The 20,967-nt window shown below is 37.5% G+C and overlaps 1 protein-coding gene across 3 annotated transcripts; it reads left to right on the forward strand.

The window, feature by feature from the left end:
* Positions 1-275: 275 nt before the first annotated feature.
* Positions 276-19,727, forward strand: LOC134530093 (zinc finger protein 358-like). 3 transcript variants are annotated; one of them, XM_063364678.1, is made up of 7 exons: positions 276-406; positions 593-774; positions 2,537-2,722; positions 5,375-5,434; positions 9,701-10,066; positions 12,534-12,620; positions 13,366-19,727. In XM_063364678.1, exons 2-7 carry the CDS (start codon positions 769-771, stop codon positions 14,152-14,154), a joined length of 1,494 nt encoding a protein of 497 aa, XP_063220748.1. In that variant the 5' UTR covers positions 276-406; positions 593-768; the 3' UTR covers positions 14,155-19,727. The 3 variants fall into 3 exon arrangements, with proteins under 3 accessions (XP_063220748.1, XP_063220746.1, XP_063220747.1); XM_063364676.1 differs by having other exon boundaries at positions 297-406; positions 593-791; XM_063364677.1 differs by having other exon boundaries at positions 402-482; positions 593-791.
* The last annotated feature ends 1,240 nt before the right edge of the window (positions 19,728-20,967 follow it).

Consider the following 20,967-nt stretch of genomic DNA (forward strand, 5'->3'; position numbering starts at 1 on the left):
AAAATAGTTTAGAAAAGGACCGAAGGGGAATCCTGGTAGTTTCCACCGAATAATTGTTTTCACTAGTTTACGTGTGTAGCTAATGAAAGTGGTTTTGGTACCTACTACTTTTTAATTTTTCTTGTAACATATTAATGAAACAACAGTTATTAATTTACAAATTATGGGTATTTACACGAATTGCAAGGTCCTTGCACGAATTGTAGTTGTTTGCTACGTAACTAAATTTTAAGTTTGTGGTTAGAATTAATCTTTGATAGCTGGTAACACTGCGTACACAGAACAAAGTAGAACTTTAAAACATTAGGATGTTGAACTTAACCTAAAATTTGTTGCAATTTAATGTTCAGTACTAATATGCTATAAAATAACTTAGCAACTTTATGTTTAAATTAAAATCCCAAACGTAAGTTGTTAATAATCTCTCGTTGTTCTAGTGTTTTAGTAAAGACTCTTTTGTGCGGTGTATTTTTGAAATCTAGGTGTGTTCATAATATTTATTTTGTTTCCTTTCTTACCCATTCCTGATATTTAAATTTTTTTTTTAATCACGTTCGAAATGTTTTTAATGCGATTTGTAAACCATTTGCAGCGCCAGTGCAGTTGGAAATGCCTACGAGTAATGATAATGTATTTTCACAATGGTGGTGACCTATTCTTGAGTGTTCCCACCACAAAACACAACGCTCAGACTATGGGAAAAGTTCACATGGTGATGTGGCTCTACAGGTACACCGTGATGGTGTAGAGAAGCTTGTTTAAGTGGAAATGGAGGTATGTTTACTTGTCAGGTACGGAAAGTAAGTTTACCACTTAGTTCAGTTAGTAATTTACAACTGTATTGGGTAGATAATAACAATGGTAGCATTCGTGATTATGTATTTCACAGTTTCCATATACAGTTATTAAATTTTGATAAATATCTAACAAGCTCAGTGGGCATGTATTTTTTTAAGAGCAAACAAATTCAGTATAAAATTATAATGTAATGGCCGGACTAGAGTAGACACAACAAACATTTACACATGTGTATTTATATTAAAAGGCACTTAAGCAACCACAATCAACACAGTATTTACACATTGATAGTTGTAGTGATTAGCACTTTCACAAAACCAAAGTAGCACAGCATTTTAGCTATAATATGTACATAAACTTAACCCCATTTTAGCTGTATCCGAAGACTTAGCTAAGGGATCCACTTGTAGTGCATCGTAGTGTTCACTGCTATCTTCTCATTGCTTTCCAGTTCTCACAAGGGATGCATCAGCATCTCTACATGCGTCCACTAAAATCAAAGTTTCTAGGGATGCGACAATTACATCCTCTGATGCGTCCCTGCATCCATTAGCTTCGAAATCATATTTTATTTTGTTTGTATGTAATAATACTTTAAATTTTTTGGCATGAGAATTGTTTAAAATGTTACTAGCATGGGTAATAACTCAAATACATATTTCCTTGCTCCCCACAACTCGGGAGGAACACTCCTTTGTCGGTCTTGCTTAAAGCGAAGTTCGTTGCCTCTCTGCCCACACTCCCAGACCTCACGTCTTGCAGTGTGACCGAAGTGGCTTGCTTCACCAGCTCCCTACACTGGCAAACTATCCTTCCAGAAGGTTTATTAACCTTCTACTGTTTCACTGGCCGTTCCGCATCACGGCCCCCCGGCGACACTTTCACTGGTCCTCAGTCCGCTCCTCATGCATCAGCAACCGGGCGCACAGAAGTTTAACCGACTTCTAGTCATATTCCAGGCATCTATGCTGTGCCAAGAACAAATGGTGCACCCCATGTTACAAATACAATAAATGATTTGAACAATGCACATTAAAAGACGTTGCTGAATCTGTGATAGAAGTTTGGTGTGATAGGTCACTCCACAGAAACATCCACAGTTGCTTGTATATGCATGAGCAGAAGTTACAATGGAAGCCTGTGCAAAACTTTCCTTTGTGACGTACAGTCATACAGGCTTATGTTTAACGTGAGCGAAAACATTTCTATCTCGAAAAAAAAACAAATACAGTCACAACAATTACATAAAAGTACCTTAGACTTGTGTGTTTTGCGACGAAAACATGCGAGAGAGACTGTTACACATCAAGAATATTGATAAACTATATTATTAAATTTATAATTTTGCCACAACGTAATAATTATTACTTTTTGCACTTTAGTTAGAGGTAGAGAACAAGTAAAATTTACAATTTGTACAGTTGTGGTTACAATTACTATGATAAAGTGTGTTTCAAAAATAGAATAATACCAGTGAAGTGCTTGTATTATATATGATAATTGTACAGACATAAAATAGATATAAAACACAACTGAAATCAAATTTTCGACCACATGGTGGGCTTAATCTCTATTCCTGATAGAGGCAGCTGTGCAGTGGGAAATCTGAGTGATTTTTGTCGTGTCGTTCCATTCTTTAATGTCCTACCTCTGTTTCACTGCGTGAAAAGTAATCGGTATGTGCCAGTAATGGAATTACTTGTAGACTTGTACCGAACAGTGCGTGACTGTGTCTCAGGGAGCGCGGAATGTCCGTGAAGTAATCGACCTGGTGTCCGATGGAGACTCCAGCGATGTTATGGAGTGCTCGGACAGCGGAGGTGAAGAAGAAGACTCGAGTGATGACGTTGAAGTCATCTCAGACCCAGACTGCTCCATGCATAGCAGTTGCAACGCATCGCCTGGTGTGCAAGTTGACAGTGAGGTACAGCTAACAACTACAATTTCTTAGACAAATGCAGAATTATTCTTAAGGTAGTGGTGTCCAGTGTTTGGTGCTTTTACCTCAACAGAGATGCTAAATATTTACATATAAGTGGGAAATGGCACCTCCAGGGTCTTTGCATGTGGTTAATGGGATAGTAGTTATCGATAACATGTGGGTTTTTTCAGAGTAATTTTTTTGACGTGACGACGTCTAATAAATCGATGAACGCCGGCTGCACGCACAAAAAAGTGTCCCGTTACGCACATTCTCCCATTGCGATGTGTCCCATTACGCTCATTGTACGCTTGCGCCGCATCTATCTCTCTTCCACTCGATTAGAACAACCATCGATTTGACTTTTTCGAGGCACATTAAACTTGATACACTCCCATTCGTTTCCTACTTTTCCTATCATCGTCCTATCCTTAACAGAATAACACAGATTGGAAGAAGTTAAATAGCAAACATGTATAAAAGTTATAGTTAAAATAATCTCTTCTTTAAAGTAATAAAAATATTTGAATTAATGAGTGAAAATAAAAGTAAATTTATCAATTAAATTGTAGATTTCATTTCACTCCTTCTTTGTATCCCTACAAAATAGTGATAATTCAATAAAAATGATTCAATTTTATTCATAAAAGTATGCAATAATTTCATCAATGTTTTGTTATGACGTCACGTTAAACTATCGTCCGTAAACCGACTTTACAGACTACCAATTTTTTTTTCTCTCGCTTCTCAGCATGATGCATATATAAACTGTGCGAAACAAGTTGAGTTTTAATGTCCTATGTTATAATCACACATGCCTATCATGATAGTGGTACATAACTGTTTCCTGGTGGGGTGCAAATCTTCCCGTGTGATAGGAAGGTGCAAGTCTAGTTTTACATCTTGCTATCAGAGGCAGATATTAGGGAAGATATGGGTAATAGTGCTAAATACCTTTCGCAATTGGGTTGCGCACATTGTTCGGTGGATGGTTTCCTGAAAGGTAGTCATGGTGGAATCAAGATGGGGATTCGAACCCGTGTCCTCTTGACACTGCCTTGCTCAGTCGTGCTGTGGCTTGTGCAACTCATGGTTGGTACTCTCCTGTCATGCTTTCTAATCATGTTGTGGTATTCTGCTGATACCAGTCACTGTAGATTAGTGGAAATACATACAGTGCTTGAGAAAACTGCACCGTCACACACTACTAAAACTTTTGTATTATAATTTTCAAAACTTTTTAAAGTTCCGAGTAGCTTTTCTTTTTTTCTTTTTTTTTTTTTTTTGCCAGAGAATTTTGCCATCAACTTAGTTGTTCTGATTTATTCAGGTAACATAAATAATTATAACGTAGTACACTTAAACATTTATTTATATACATATCAGTTGTAATATTCTGCACTAACTTGGCTTTTTTTTTTATAATTATGTACATTGTTTTATTATCTTTGAAAGATTTGTGCAATGGGAGTGCATGATACAATGTAAGTTTTTGGACATACGCCATTGCTAAGATCTTTTTCTGTTGAAGGAAAACCTAAAAAATAAAAAAAAAATACCCAAAAAAGACAAAAAACACAAATTAGGCAAACAAATTGCTGTTGTCAACAAGGATGTAAACACCACAAAATATTCCATAACAGGAATATGGTCAACGAACAAAGAAAAACAAAGAAAAATATACTAAGAGAACAAAAAAAAAACATAAATGATGATGACACAGAAATATTGAACCCAAAAAAATTCAGCACAACGGTTAAAACGAAACAAAAACACGACAAAACGAAAATATGAAACGAACAATAGTTTTACCAAAACAGAAACAAGCGACGTTACGGGAACTGCTATCTGCTCCCGTCCTCAGGCAGAGACGCACATGGTACGTAAACACAGGTGCGATTTTTCTTTGTTTTTCTTTGTTTGTTGGCCATATTCCTGTTACGGAATATTTTGTGGTGTTTATATCCTTGTTGACAACAGCAATTTTTTGCCTAATTTGTGTTTTTTGTTGTTTGTTTTTTTTGGTATTTTTATTTATTATTATTTTTTTTTTAGTTTTTAGTTTTTCTTCAACAGAAAAAGTTCTTAGCAATGGCGTATGTCCAAAAACTTACATCGTGTTACATTGTTTTGTCAGTGCTCTGCCGAATATGACCAGAGAGATCTACAAACATCTGTCTGAGCTGTACACTTAGTTTCTCTCTGCGTTGCTGCCAGGGGCGAAGCCAGGGGGGGGGTTTTAGGGGTTCAACCCCCCCCCCCCCCCTTAGCACCAAATATTTAATTAATTTCCTATTCATCACTCAACAAATTTCATATTAAAATTAATAAAATTTTTATCATTACAATATTTAAATTTAAGAACCGAAAACTGTTAAAATAGCACTATTTTACACCTTAAAATCCAAATTTTTTCGGGGGAGGACCCCCGGACCCCCCGCTTTAATACGGGGGGGGGGGGGGGGGAGCATGCTTCTTAACACCCCCATACACAAATCCTGGCTAGGCCACTGGTTGCTGCAATAGGGCCAACATCGCTGGCCACGTTTGTAATAGCGGTAAATTTAAAATTTGTTGTGAAACATTTATAAAAGTATTCAATCTTATGTTTGGATGTTTGGTATACAACTGAGAGAAGCACTTTGTTTATTCCAGAAACAGCCGAGAAGCGTGTTCATAAAGCAACTGGTGCAAGTGGTGACCGTAAAGCAGGAGGTATGTACTTCTGCGTCTGTAGTTCCGGGACAGTGTAACGAAAGCATGTGCATGGTGTCCGTACATAAGGCATGGTCAGCATGGTGAGACGAGCCTGGTGTAGCCAATAGAAGTTTAGTCTGGTTCATAGTACGTATGATGAAGCAGCATTGGCTGTGCCAATACTGATATTGATACCAGAGTATCCGCTGATGGTGTTTTTATTGGTATCGGAGGCATTTAAGAAAATAATTTTGTATACTCGACACAGATTTCACCATTTGCAATTTATATTTCTGGGAAATTAGAGGGGTTTTTTTTTTTCCAAAGCCAACTTGGAAGGTAGGCTAATTGCAGTTATTTAGTCCTGTAAACATGACACTACTTTTAATTAAGAACTTTTCCATGGATTTTGGCATTCAGAAACAATAACTATTTACCTAAATGTCTCTTGAAATTACAATCATTATTGTAATTTTTATATTTATTGGCAAAATATTGAATACTGATAATTGATCAGTCTGGTGGAAAAGGCCGCATTACCACTTTATTTACTAATGCACTTTATTGTATATATGCACTCTAGTGATGCCAAATCATGTTCCTTGTGAAAATACCTGTTCTGTAATGCTTGTGTACCACTCCAATCATCTGCCAGATCACAGTTCATTGGAAACCACCACATCTGAGAAATATCCTTTTTTTAAGGAGATGTGGCTTTTTGAAACAGGCCGAACCAATAATCCTAGAGTAAAAAGAAGGTTACGAGAGTATTTTCATGTAGTATCTGTATGGGGGCACCAAAACTGGTAGCAGCCCAGTGCGTGCACGAGAGATTGATGTCCTTGACTTCACGTTCTCCAACCATTGGCTATGTTGTTATAACACGTATGAACTGTTACCGGCTAAATATCTATAAATATTACCAGTGAAAATCAGTGGTCGTGTAGCATATGGGATGATTTTTAGAAAATTACTTATAATGCTCTTTTGTTTAAAATAATGTGCTCAATTTCATATACTTAATTTTATTTTAATTCATTGATACTTGAGTACAGTAATACCTCGATTTACGGTACCCCGTCCTACGTGAATCTGGAGCCAAGTGATTTTTAAATCTTCTAGTCTTTTGTTTTAACGTCTCGCGGCTCTTAATTCTACACTCTGTCCACACTGTTGTTCAACTTACAAAACGTTCGTACATGTGCTTTGCGAAAATATTGCTTGCGAAGAAAAAATCTTTTATCAGTAAGACGACTTTGATTTTAGGAAGGTTTCTATGTCAAAATGTCAGTTTGCATTCCTTGCAATTCATAATAATATAATGGTTTGTGTTATGTAAGATTTCATTACAATTTTTTTTTTTCTAAATTATTGTTTTTTGTAGTTCCGGTTCCATTGAAACATAATTTGTATGTATTTATATGCAAAATTGTACCCTGATTTACACGAATTTCACTTTAAACTGTCATCGCTCCCCACGTATCGCATTAAGCTCTGGGTATTTCTGTATACTCGTGTCAATGTACTAGGGTATGGAAATTCTTTTTTTATTTAAATTTGTAATCACTAAGCCGAGAACCATTTATAGGCCAATTAATGATAGTTCAAAATCAAAAATAAATTGTGTTTTTAGAGTTAGGTATAGGCATTTTCCAAAAGTTTTAAAATCCCCACCCTGCACCAAAATATTAGAAATTGTGGCAGCAAATGCACCAATAGTATTGGTGTATTGAGACCATTGAAAAACAGTTAAACATTCAATTTAATTTAATTAAATAATTTCAGTAAATGCCTAGTTGCATTTTTAATTAAACAATCTGTCACGCAGTAAATGGTCTCACTGTCTGCCTCACAAGGACTAACTGAACACGATCTCCGAGCTTTTAAATTAAGAGGTTAGTGTTGTACTACAGTAGAGTCTCGCTAATTCGGACCCCGCTAGTCCGGACATCCGGTTAATCCGGACGGATATAAAAAATACGTAAATGATGAATAAGAATATTGTGACAAAGGAAAATAAGAAAATATATTTGTAAGAGAGGGTCCTCTTGCCCTCAGTAGCCGGGAGTATTACCGCTAGTTTTCCGCTCATCGTCTTTTCCAAGAAGTGACTCACTCTATCTATACCTGCGAGTTGTTTTGTTTTGTTCCCTTCAGTCGATGGTTACTCGTGCTGGTGACAAGTGTTTGTGACAGTTTAATTTTATTCAGTGCGAGCATTGTATTGTGTACACTTATTAAGAGCAACGTAATGGCTACTAAACGTAAGAAAGTGACTGTAACTATGGAGCAAAAACTCCAAGCCTTATTTCGTATTGATGCGGGTGAATCATTAACTAGAATCGCGCAAGATCTAGGAGTGGGAAAACAAACTGTTTCTGATTGGAAAAAAAATCGGAAAGAAATTGAAGATTTTTGTGCTAAAATGGTGAGTAAGGACAGTCTGGGTAACAGAAGCACGTTAAAAAAACCAAAAAATGAAACTTTAGACGAGGCTTTGTACATTTGGTTTTGCCAACAACGTGAACAAGGCGTTCCGCTGTCGGGCGTAACATTACAAGCGTTCGCGCTCAAACTCAATGAAAAATTAAAAGGTGACCCTGCTTTTACTGCCAGTGTGGGATGGTTATCTCGTTGGAAAGATCGACACGGTATTCGTGAACTTAGTGTAAGTGGTTAAATGTTGTCAGGTGACAATAGTGCAAGTAAAGACTTAAAAGTAAAATTTGAAAAGTTTGTTAAAGATGAAAACTTAGAGCCTTGCCAAGTGTTTAACGCTGATGAAACGGGATTAAATTACAAAATGCTTCCAAAAAAAACATAAGCATCAAAATTGGATTCTGTAGCCAAAGGTCATAAGGTAAAAAAAGAAAGAGTAACTTTGCTTCCTTGTAGTAATGCTTCTGGCAACTTGAAAATTCCACTATTGGTTATAGGCAAATCGGCTAAGCCTAGGGCCCTTAAAAATCTTAATAGAAATGCTCTTCCAGCCCAGTACACTTCACAAAAATCAGCATGGATGGACAGCAAAATTTTTAAAGCTTGGTTTTTTGAAACATTTGTTCCTAAAACAAAAAAGTTTTTGAGAGACGAAAACCGCCCAGAAAAAGCTGTGTTGTTAATTGATAATGCACCATGCCACTCGAGTGAAGAAGAATTGCGAGACAGTGAAATTTTCGTAAAATTTCTGCCACCAAACGTGACTGCTTTGATACAACCAATGGATCAAGGGGTGACTGAAGCAATAAAACGGCGATATAGGAAAAAAATGATCATGTTTCTTTTAGAGCAACAAGAAGCAGACCCGTCAGCTAACTTAATGGATCATATTAAGAAAGTGACAATGAAGACTGTCATTTACTTGGTCGCAGAAGCATGGAAAGAAATTAAGCCGTCAACTCTTCAAAAAAGCTGGAAAAATATGTGGCCAAGCATTTCACAGGAAAAACAGGGACAAGACGAAACTCAACCAACTTCAACTAGCATTGATTTTGTACATGTTTTTCAACAGTTGGAGGGTTGTGCCAACATAGAGGAGAATGACATATCAGAATGGATTAACGATGACAACGGTATTGGTCATCAAATGTTAAGTGAAGATGAAATCGTGGAGGCATGCATTGCAAACACAGCAACTGAAATAGACAGTTCGGAAGATGACGATGGAGGTACGGAGGAATCAGCTGGCCCAACTCATGGCGAAGCGACTACAATGCTGGAGGGATTGCTGAGTTACTTTGAGAAGCAAAGCAACACAAAGTCTGCTGAGCTACTGACGTTGAGGCACCTACGAGATTGCACGGAAAAACGACGGCAATCTTCTTTAAAACAAAAGAATATTACAGACTTTTTCGAGTAAATTAATTGTTTTTAAACTTTAATTGTTTTATACTTTTTAATTACATGTAGGTATCTACAATACATATTATTGTTTTATATATGTTACATACATATGTATATAGTTTCTTAAGTACCTTATAATAAAACGCAGTTGATTTTTAAGCATAAAGATTTTTTATTTAGCCTATAAAACTTGTTTTTGATACATTTTAAAGTTGATTACGGATGATCCGGACTTTCGGTGATCCGGACAGGGTCCGGTCCGGACAAGTCCGGATTAGTGAGACTCTACTGTATTTTTAAATCTGACTTAGATGAACCATCATTAGAAATAACTTGTCTAGTTAGCATAGTGCAATTTTTTTTACAGCATGAATAGTCAGAGTTACCTCAATTTAACACTACTTTTATCAGTGTCTTACATTGTAAATGTTTTTGTTGCAGCCCGTTACTAATGGCTATGAGCCTTTCACCAAGAATCATGAGTCTGTAACCAAGAGTTATGAGCCTATAGGTAATGGTTATGAGCCTACTGACAGGAGTTACGAGCTTGTAAACAATGGTTATAAGCCTGTAAACAAGAGTTACGAGCCTGTAAGCAATGGTTACGAGTCTGACACTAAGAGTTGCGATCCTGTAAGCAATGGTTACGAGTCAGACACGAAGAGTTGTGATCCTGTAAGCAATGGCTACGAGTCTGACACAAAGAGTTGTGAGCCTTGCGTTCCTCTTGGGCAAGTGAAGTCAGAAGTGGATCCTGATGTCCTGGACGCCCAGCCCAGGATAGAAGATGTGACAATATTTGGTCAGGTGAGTGTAGCAGATGTGTGTTGTAGCCTGCTGTTACTGGACTCTGGGATGATGCTGTGAGCTGTTTCGGTAATATTGTCATCTTCGCTTACCATTCACACACATCCATAAGCTTGCACACAACTTTACGTTATAATTATATTGAGTCTTATTGTCTGTTACTTTTTCTAACACTATTGTTGTCTTTTCTTTTTTCTTTACTATGTTAACAAATCTTTTTTGTTTATGAAAATAATATTTGGTATGCAGCATCTTGCACTTAGTTTGCATTACGGTCTAAATGATGCGCACTGTTGCCAGATTAATGTATTGCTGTGATAGATTAAATTCATTTTATTATGTTTTAATATTTTATAACATCTTTTTTCGCATTTTGGTAGCAGAATTTTTTTCATGTATATTTGTATGGATTAATTGCCATAAGTTAATTATTTATTTATAAAAATATTTGTTACATAAAATTTATGTACGGTATTTCATTTATTATCATAGATTACATTTATTTTTTGATGTGCTAAGACAAAAATTTGGTTGTAGTTCACATATACAAATTTAACTTTCATCTTAAATAGCAATTGAAACTGTGACAATATTATAAAACAAAATGGTGTGAACAGTAAGTGAAGGCACTGCTAATGATACTATCGTAAAGTTATTTACTGCATTTCATTTTCGTCTGTGTACATTTTTAGTTGTATCTAATACACTAAGGGCTCCTTTGATACAGTATGTTGTAACTATCAATTTATGCGCCGTTGAAACTATGACCTAATGACCACAGCAATGGAGTCCATGTTTTGTGTTGTTGTAGTCCATGGTTGTTGACTTTTTTTTCCCCCACTTCTGGTGCGTGTGACCATGATATTTGGTGTGACAAAATGAATACAAATAATATTTTTTCCCATTATTTTTCAGTGAAATAGTAGTGAAAAAAAATTGAATAATTGTTGCATGTTTAAAACAGTGCTTATTGTTCACATTTTTGAGTATGAAGTCCCATTAAAACTTCAAAAGAATTTTATATGACACACTTGAGGTATGCAATGTCAAATATTTGTAAGGAAATAAATATTCATTATTTTGAACTATTAGTAATTAAGGTAGAACCTAATACAAATAGTTGTATTCTTATTATAATAATTGATACAGGCCTACTTTTTACATAAATTAAAGTTTATGAAAACCTTAAAATACAATACAAAAATACATTTCTTAAAAATACAGTTTGTACAGTGTTTAGTGCATTATAAAATAGTTACAATTTATAAATCTGACACATTAAAGCCACTTTCTTCTATTTGATTAAAGAATGCCTTCAGAATTTTGGAAGTGTTTTTTAATGGTACTTGTTTCAGGTTTTTTAAATATTTTCATAAACTATGTGTTTGTTATAATTTTGTTATTATTTTTAGACCTTCCTCAAATTGCATGGTGTTATAGTTAACTTTTACTATGTTCTGACATTTCTGGTGTATGTGTTAATATTTGTGTTTTTTTTTTTACATTGACTTCTCTTTCTATGAATGAAAAGGAATATTCTTAACAGTTAAGATTTTAATATTTTTTCCTAATATTCAAATAATATATATTTTTATCATTTGTTATTTTACTTTTTTTTTATATTTGTAGTTTCAGTAGTGGGAAAACATAAATATCTATGATACTATAATAGATGTTTTTGCATGGACATAAAGAAATAAATGTGTAATTTTAAAAGGTGTATAAATTAAGAGGCACAATCGGTCTACCACCATGTGACACAGTAGCAGCGTACTTGCTGCATTTATCTATGTCAAAACAGACTTTGAAACTCATTAATAAACATATATAAAGTTTCCATATTGTAGAGGAAATTTAAACTTAATGTGTTTGTAATATTGCAGTACTAAAATACACTTTACGTGGTTAAGAACAAAAAGCAAATAAATATTCCGGTTTCAGAATGTAAGTTTAAGTTCATTTTGCCACTATTTCACAAATAAAGCTGTTATTAAGTATTTCTCATTTTAACGTGATAACGTCTTATAAATCGATGAACGCCGTCTGCATGCACGAAAGAGCATGACACATTGTCACGTTCCGCCCGAGCCGAGCGTGCAAGAACCGGAAAAACCACCGTGCGAGAAAATCCTCTATAATATCAAACAGGTTAAGGCGGGCTTTGTAACTAATTGTTCGTGATTATATTTAAACAAATTATTTAAATTAAATTTGCAAAAAACTGTAAATAATATTTGAAAATTAAAAAGTATGCAATTTTTCATCTATGTTTTCTTATGACGTTATCACGTAAAATTATCGTCCGTAAACTGACTTTACAGACCAAACCCCACCCCCCCTCCCCCCCTTTTTTTTTTTTTTTTTTACCAATCTAAATTGTACTATTGCAAGTTTAAAGTTGGTTTATTGTAACTGCATCATTTTGAACTGAAAGTAGTTGCTTAATTATTACACGTGATGTTTGCAGGAAGATGATTGTTTTGGGCGAGGGATCCAAGCAGTCATTGCCAAGCTGGGAGTTGAGAACACTTTACGGACGCTCGGAGAACCAGTGGTACGTACGAGGATAATGTTCCTTGGTGCTTGCTTTGCACGTATCCTTGCCTTCCATGTTGTATATCTGGGGTTATGTGTGTTACCCACTTTGAGTGACCAGACATGATCAGTCAAACACAGGTTCTAAATAACAGATATCACTTACAGCATATATGTGACAATGAAAATTCCTTACAAAAAATAAAGACACAGAAATTAAATAATTCTATTCAGGCATCTGAAGCAGAGTCTTAACTCCAAGCAGCAAGGCTGATTTTGCATTCAAGATTTTGTCATCCATCATAAATCATATGTCATTAACCTACAGCCATCACTCGACTGCTTCTGGCTGCCCTAGACTGTCAGGGAATTAAAATGTTGCGGTGCTCCTCTTTTACGCATTATTACCCCCATCTGCTCTCACACATTACTACCACCATTCTCCTCGAAAATTAAATTAATTCTATAGCTCTTTATCTTTCAACAACATTTAGCTTTATTATCCTAATTCTTACGAAGAAACATCATCATACTTTCATTTGAATCACAGCGGACATTTCTGCGAGCTAGCAGGTTTTCTTGGGGGCACTGCCATCTTCCCCACTGAATCATTCTGCCACTTCTTATCCATGAACCGATTTTGATATTTACGAGACATTCTGATCCGTTCATACGTTCATAGGCATCCCAAGTACAATGTTGTTTGAGTTGAGCAGCATCCTCGCATGCAGGGGAAACCTGAGCTGGTAATTACTGTGCTGCAGGGTGACAACGTCGCTCCCGGCCGTCCGGGCGAGCTGCAGGTTCCAGTGGAACAGACAATCGAGGAGGACTCGGCATCGGGGAAGAAGGAAGTGGGTGAGTGCGGTGAGCCACGCGCCCGCCCGGTGTTCTGCGGAGTGTGCGGTCGGACGTTCTACGACGAGGCTGCCTTGCAGAAGCACGTCCGGACGCACTACGAGGCGCGCACGGCCAAGTGCCTGCTGTGCGGGAAGATGTTCCGCGACAAGTCCCGGCTCAGCTACCACATGCTGGACCACACGGGGGAGCGCCCCTACCGCTGCCACGTGTGCGGCTCTCGCTTCAAGATCCCGTACCACCTTCAGTACCACATGTTCTCGCACACGGACGAGCGGCCCCACGCCTGCGAGACCTGCGGCCGCCGCTACAAGCAGTTCTGCCACCTCAAGCAGCACCGCAAGAAGCACGACGAGTTCTTCGCGCTGAAGTGCCCCGAGTGCGGCAAGGTATTCCACGGCGCTGGCACCTTGAAGTCGCACCGCTACAAGCACACTGGCGAGTGGCCCCACCGCTGCCGCGTCTGCTCCAAGGGCTTCTCCAACCTCAAGTGGTGCGAGATCCACGAGGCCAAGCACAAGGACCCGTCTTCCCGAGTGCTGCCCCTTCTCCCGGGAGCCGGTGCACGGACTGCATGCCCGAGGGATGACCCCACTCCGCCGGCGAACTTTACCCTTGATACGTCGGACATCAAGACGGAACTACCTGAGCTGACGGAACAACCTTTCCCGTACGGCGGTTTCTTCATCTCGTAGGAACCAGCTGATTGGAGGGTGCGTGCGTGTGTGTTCTTCGTTGCAGACCAGGGGCACTCCCTGGCAAGCTGACTCTCCAAAGTGCATTTTATATATATATTTATAATCACCGTCAGTCCGACGCGTCTCTTGTTCTGGATCAGAGTCCAAGGAAACTCCTAAGGGGAAAATACTATTTTTTCATTATGTTTATCTCAACAAAAATGTCTCTACATGCAGGTCTGAAAATTTCCGCTAACTAAACATTGTTCTCAGAGTCATGGTTATATGTTATAAACGCATGCAATTACTAACAGAGTGATATTAGTTTCCGGCACATATGCATTTAAAACAATATGTGGGAGATCAGTTTGAACTACCTTACTTTTAAACTGTGTCGCACAGAAAAAAGAGACCATATTGTAAAGTAACCGTGCAGAATCCCAACGTTGTTGGTCGTCAGTATGTTTACAAGTCAAGTCATCTAAAAATAGCTCTTACCTTTCCTTCGTGCAACAGTAACATAAGTACTGCCAAGTGTGTGGACTCCATGTGACAGCAACATAAGATGGCCTTTCGTATACGATGAGTAGCAAATATATGATCTTCAGACTTCCGTGAATGTCTTGGTTTATAGCAGGAAAATATGGGACCGGTATATGGTTTATAATCATGTGGAAACTGGCTTGTTAGGTATGGGTGATTAAAGGGAAACCATACAGATGCAGCAAAACTTCCTGTTCATAGTTTATCAAATAGATGACACATTAAGTCTTGAATTTGTTTATTTAGAGTTTCCTTTTATTTCGCTAGACATGAAGAACAAGAAATATGTCCGACAAGCTACTAGAAGTGTTTCTAGTTTGCCAGCCATTCGCAAACATTTACTAAACCATAGAAGAACTTTTTTTGCTAAGCAATTTTATTTTATTGGGATAACCTCAGCCTAATGTGGTGTCACTTTCCTTCCGGCTTGTCAGATAAAAATTTTCTTGCTCTTGATATTTAGCAAAAAAACAAATAGGAAACCCAAAATACATTAATCAAAGACTTAGGTAAGTGTCTTGTGAATTCCACCATCTCTTTGAATGTACAGCAAAATTAAATAATTAATACAAAAATTAATAATGTTCTCAGGCTTTCACGGTCATTGTCTGAAGTAGCTTGGCTTCTGGGTTGTAGCTGTGTCCTTGGCAAATAATTCACTGACGTTTGCGATCAACATTGCAGTCGCCATCATCAGTAGGTAACTTCCCCCTGATGATGGCGACTGCAATGTCGACTGAAACGTCGGTGAATTATTCACCAAGGATACAGCTGCAACCCAGAAGCCAAGCTTCTTATTACAAAAATTATTTTAAAACATGTTAGATTTGCATCTGTGGTAAAAGGAAAGTGCAAACTGGTTCTAGAATTTTTCTTTTTAAATTGCTTTTTTTTTTTTTAACAAACATTTCAGATCAACAGTAGTCAAAAAATGTTCCCGTTGGCTTCACTGTAGCAGGAATCTAGCATCCTTGTGTTCGAGCAAGTCAAGGTCAGAATCTTGCGCCAGTTACAACTGCCCTGTTGAGTTGTTGGTGACCCTGTGCGCCGACTGGTCGACAACTTCAGTGCAGTCCCGTCTTGCCGTAACCTGCAGTGGGCTACAGGTCCTTTGATAGTAACGCTTTCAGGACTGTTCTCAAGCAGGTTATTAGCTCACTCATTTAGTCATTTGTACGCTTTCCTTCATCTTAAATCAGAATGATTACTGACCTATGCCGAGATGTATTTTGTATTAAAACTTAAAACACATTAATCACTGCAGGATTTGCCAGTCTAGTGTGTGTTGAGGTAAGCGTAACGAACGAGAATGTAATGGGCAGGGCTGTTGTAACAAGGATTTAATCTGATTCTGCGGATAGAAGATACGGCAAGCAAGCGTTCGCTAGCGCAGCCCCGGGGCTCAGATTCAGTAATCTCACTCTTTGTCAGATGGGTGATAGCTACCACTAATTCTCTTACCCACCGTAGGTTGATCTGTTTCAAACCTCGTGACTGCAGATCAATTTCAGTTTACCTAGAGCTGATGCTAAAAATGTATTTTTGATTCACAACTTGGGAATACATTTGCTAATGTAATTATTTAAGCTATGTAAAATAATACAGTTAGTCTTCTGCAATCAACTTATCATTTATAAACCTCTTTTGTCTTTGAGCAGGTGAATGTTAAAGTTCGTATTTAATAATTTTATAGCCAGGAATGAGTTGTAATCATGTCCTGTGATTTTGTGCACATATCTTGTTGAATGTGAGAGCTCAAATGTGTAAAGGCACTCTATCCATGTTGTTAACAGTTTGTAGATGGATGCTTTTGCTTGTATGCGAGGTGTTTTGCCTCATTCAGTTGGGCAAAATAATTACATATGTTGATAATAACAATGCTTGATGACAGTTCTTTTTGAACTCTGGACTCAGTGTTGGTGAAAAACACAGTTATGTCATACTTGTACTCCAGTAAACAGAGGGAGTGAATCTGTATCAATACAAACTTGAAGGGACCATGATATTGGCACTTGCATTAATTAGGCATGCATCAATCAAACTTTTCCACTATTTATTTAAGCAAGTTCATTCTTTGTGATGATTTTGATCTATTCTGTCCAAAAATTATTACGTACTTAAGAATCTCTTTTTTCTTCACCCACTTACATAACAGGAAAAGAAAATATTCCAAACAATATCAGTGTAGTTTGCATTATTTCTTGCCACCATGAAAATACTTTTATAAAGAAGTTTTTCTCAGAATGTGTATTGATGAAGTTTTACTGTGAAACGTTCCAGCTATTTATTTGGCCAAACCAAAGAAAAGAAAAATTCCTTGTGGCCAAGTGTACTACAGTGTCAATAAAAAAATAGGTAGCAGCCTGTGCGAGGCTAGGAAGAAGGTAGCACCCTGTGCGAGGCTAGGAAGAAGGCAGCACCCTGTGCAAGGCTAGGAAGAAGGTAGCACCCTGTGCAAGGCTAGGAAGAAGGCAGCACCCTGTGCGAGGCTAGGAAGAAGGCAGCACCCTGTGCAAGGCTAGGAAGAAGGTAGCATCCTGTGCGAGGCTAGGAAGAAGGCAGCACCCTGTGCGGGGCTAGGAAGAAGGCAGCACCCTGTGCGGGGCTAGGAAGAAGGCAGCACCCTGGGCGAGGCTAGGAAGAAGGCAGCACCCTGTGCGAGGCTAGGAAGAAGGTAGCACCCTGTGCGAGGCTAGGAAGAAGGCAGCACCCTGTGTGAGGCTAGGAAGAAGGTAGCATCCTGTGCGAGGCTAGGAAGAAGATAGCACCATGTGCGAGGCTAGGAAGAAGGTAGCACCCTGTGCGAGGCTAGGAAGAAGGCAGCACCCTGTGTGAGGACAAAAAGGATCACAGACAACATAGAAGCTGTTGTGGTCAGCGAATTATGATTTTGGCAGGCAATGCATTTATTGTGATTTCCAAAGATAATTTTTGACACGCAAAGTAGGTTTGTTTGAAGTATAGCGTACATCACATCATATTACAGCACGTAACTTACATATACTTATAATACAAAACTTATTTTTTTGAAGTGATTAAAATAATTGAAATACTTATTAGGAAAATAAATCTATGATTTTTTTTATTTATTTTATTGATTTAAAAAAAATATTTCCAGATGTTCCAAAAATACTGATTACTCATCATACACTGTTGTTTGTAATTCCCTTTTTTACAACCGTCGACTATTCACCCGTGATCAGTGTCAGCAATGAGACTGGCTAGAAGTAGTACGAACATGCTTATCCACATGGTCTATTTTTGTGTTGTATGTGTATATACAAGTGCATGCTGGCGCACCATAGTCAGAGCAAATGCTGTCTGGGATTGGTTACTCTCAGCCAATCAGAGAGGGAGACCGGAAAAAGACCATCCAGACGTCACTACGTAACAATATCATCTGATATGCTGGAAAATGCGTTTTATAATTAATCCAACAGTTTACTCATAGAGGCTGTATTTTTCATCAGAATTTTTTGCAAAGTATCTTAATCAATGTAGACATCAGAAATTATTGAGGAATTTTTTTGTTCAAGAATAATTTTTGAATATTATATAATTGTCACAATACAGTATAGTTTTATTTGATTGTAATAATAAAGTGGTTACGATAAATTTGTTTAAAGTGTATTAAATAGTACAAATGGGCAGATTTGTACCGTTTTAATAGTAAAACCTATACCAAAGAAAATAAGTGAAGGATAGTGTAAAAATGGGATTTCACTGATATGTATAGTGCACCCATGTATCACATTAATATTTCCCCTGCATTGAAGTTGTCATGAACTTTAATAAACCGTGCTGGAGTGATTTTTGACATATAATTTCAATTTATTTATATGTACTCCAGTGTTATAAATTTTTACATTATTAATGCCTTACCTACTTAATACTCTTATCTCGTAATTAACATCCACAGGCTAGAGACTGAAGGTCAAACTTAATGTGTGTTTTTGTTTAGGCAAGAAATAGTTTAAAGCAATGAAGAAAGTAAATTTTTCCAGCTGTATCTTATCATCATCAATCATCATCCATCATCATCATCAACTGCTTTCCGCCTGTGGCCAGGTCAGCAAAGTAAAATGCCTTGATCTTCCTCTGTTCCTCCACCATTCCTCATCCTTCACTTTGACCAATCTTCTTCTTTCTCTCCTGCACTATCTGCTCTTCCCATCTCCTCTTTGGACTTCCTTGGGGTCTTTCTCCTGTCTACTTCAACTCCACGGGTCGAGATGGAGATCTGTATACTTGTAAAAATTGTAAAAGGAGTGAAGTTGTTAGTTTATTGTGTTACAAGGGAAAAAATGATTTTTATAAGTTTAATAAGTAGACGTGCAATTCTTGAATTGCCAAGAATTGATTATGTTGAGGTCCCACCTCTGATGATGTTTGTACATTGCTGTTCATACGTTAATCTTTAATATTCATGCACAGTCAATTTTTTTCAACAGAATATGTTAAATTTTTTTGATGTTTATACAACGCTGTAATTAGTCATTGATTTCAATGCCACAAAATTTTGTATGTTGTATGTGTTGTCTGAACAAAAATAGAACATTATGTGGCTGGTGTAGAACTTGCACTTTTGATATTCCTAGTTTTCATGTTGGAGTCTGAAACCAGTGCCCACATTCACAGTTCTTATTCCCATCACTGCTGTATGAATATGTAGCTAGTGAAAGATTAGTGAAATCATGTACAGAGAGTGTGTACTCAATAATGAGTACAATTATGTAGGAGTTGTTGGAATGTTAATGTACCTGAAAGATATTTGTTTGGTGTGTACAGTATTATTGAACCTGCTTACTAACATAGGTAGTTGTAGCATAGTCGATTAAAATAAGGGTTGCATTTTCTAGCAGTTTAAGTCAATTTTATTTCCGTCAGTCAATGTTGGACTGAATTTTAAAACCTGTAAAGCATTAAAATTTTTATTTAGGTAGCTCAATTTACCTGTCTAGTTGTACCAAGGTCATGTTAACACATCTTGTACACAAAAAATTAAATGATTTATGAAATACTATGTTATTAAAAGGTTGGCATGCTCTGAGATGTTTTCTAATTGGCTTTCTTTCAACACACAATAGTCAGATACGTCAATTACTGGTTTTTGAACCCCACTAATAACTACAGCTGTAGGTAATGCGTAGAGACCTGAAAAATTCGAGGGTTCATTTCCTGTTATGCTGAAATTCAAATAATTATACCTGAGTGCTGCTTCTGCCATTGGTTCACTGTTAATCTGGAGTAATGAGGGCCAATTAGAGACCCTCACTCATAGAAGTGTCGAATCACAGGCCACCCAGTCGAGACGACTCACAAGTCAGCCGCCAATGAACATTTGGCATTTGCCCGAGTGTGTAGAGGATATTGGAGTCTATCCTGGAGGTCATTGAACCCGCGAATTTTTGCGGTCTCTAGTAACGCGAGATCAGCACACTGCTGGCCACCTTCCTTACGAGCGCCATGCGACCAGACTGGCTTCCTCTCTCTCGTCCGTTCCTCTCCCACCCCGACCTCACGTCTGCTCCTGCTACAGCCTCCAGTTGTTCCTCTCGCTGTGCATCCTCCGCCAGCGCGGGTGGCACAGTAATGGGAGTTCTCAACAGTCATCAGGACTGCCTGCGCTTTGATGCCACGGTCCCGTTGCAGATCATTCTGGTGTGTTGCACGAGAAACCCATCCTGGACTTAATGGCATACAACAAAACATTTTACTGTCATAATTCACGGTAGGTAGTGAAAATGGCCGGGTAATTTTCAAAACCACATTTAACAAAAAAAAAAAATTATATTATTTTATAAAGGTAAGTTATGTCATATAATATTGAAGTGTCATAATGTATACGTTGTTTGGTTAAAATGATGTTATGCATTCATTTATGGCTTGTATTTTATCACACATGTAAAAATTGCTTATCAATAACATTGTATAGTTTTGTAATCACTTCTAGTTATTCAAGTGCTGCTACCATTATTTTAGTATGATAGTTTCTTTTTAGGTATGACGTAGATGTGGTTGTAAACTATGCTACATGTCAGTCATAGTCGGTGCATACCTGAACACTCATGAAGCATACTGGGATTCCTCTAGGTAGGGCAGTCATAGCTTATACTATTAAACATTTTTTTCACACACATGGGAGAGATCCTTCAGTTTTTTCATAAGTGAAAAAAAAAAAAAAAAAAAAAGAGCCATGTTTTCTAAAGCTGGGTTTGTTTGCAGATGTCTCGTGCAAGATATTGCTATGTTGTGTAGTTTTAATGTTACTATAAAAAAAAGTTTATA

This window comes from Bacillus rossius, chromosome 3 (assembly GCF_032445375.1).
Source record: "Bacillus rossius redtenbacheri isolate Brsri chromosome 3, Brsri_v3, whole genome shotgun sequence".
NCBI classification, from domain to species: Eukaryota; Metazoa; Arthropoda; class Insecta; order Phasmatodea; family Bacillidae; genus Bacillus; species Bacillus rossius.

Coding starts and splice junctions, on each gene's coding strand:
- LOC134530093 (XM_063364676.1), top strand. Junction 5,435..9,700: donor TGGTGACCGTAAAGCAGGAG/GTATGTACTTCT, acceptor TTTTTGTTGCAG/CCCGTTACTAATGGCTATGA. Junction 12,621..13,365: donor GGACGCTCGGAGAACCAGTG/GTACGTACGAGG, acceptor ACTGTGCTGCAG/GGTGACAACGTCGCTCCCGG.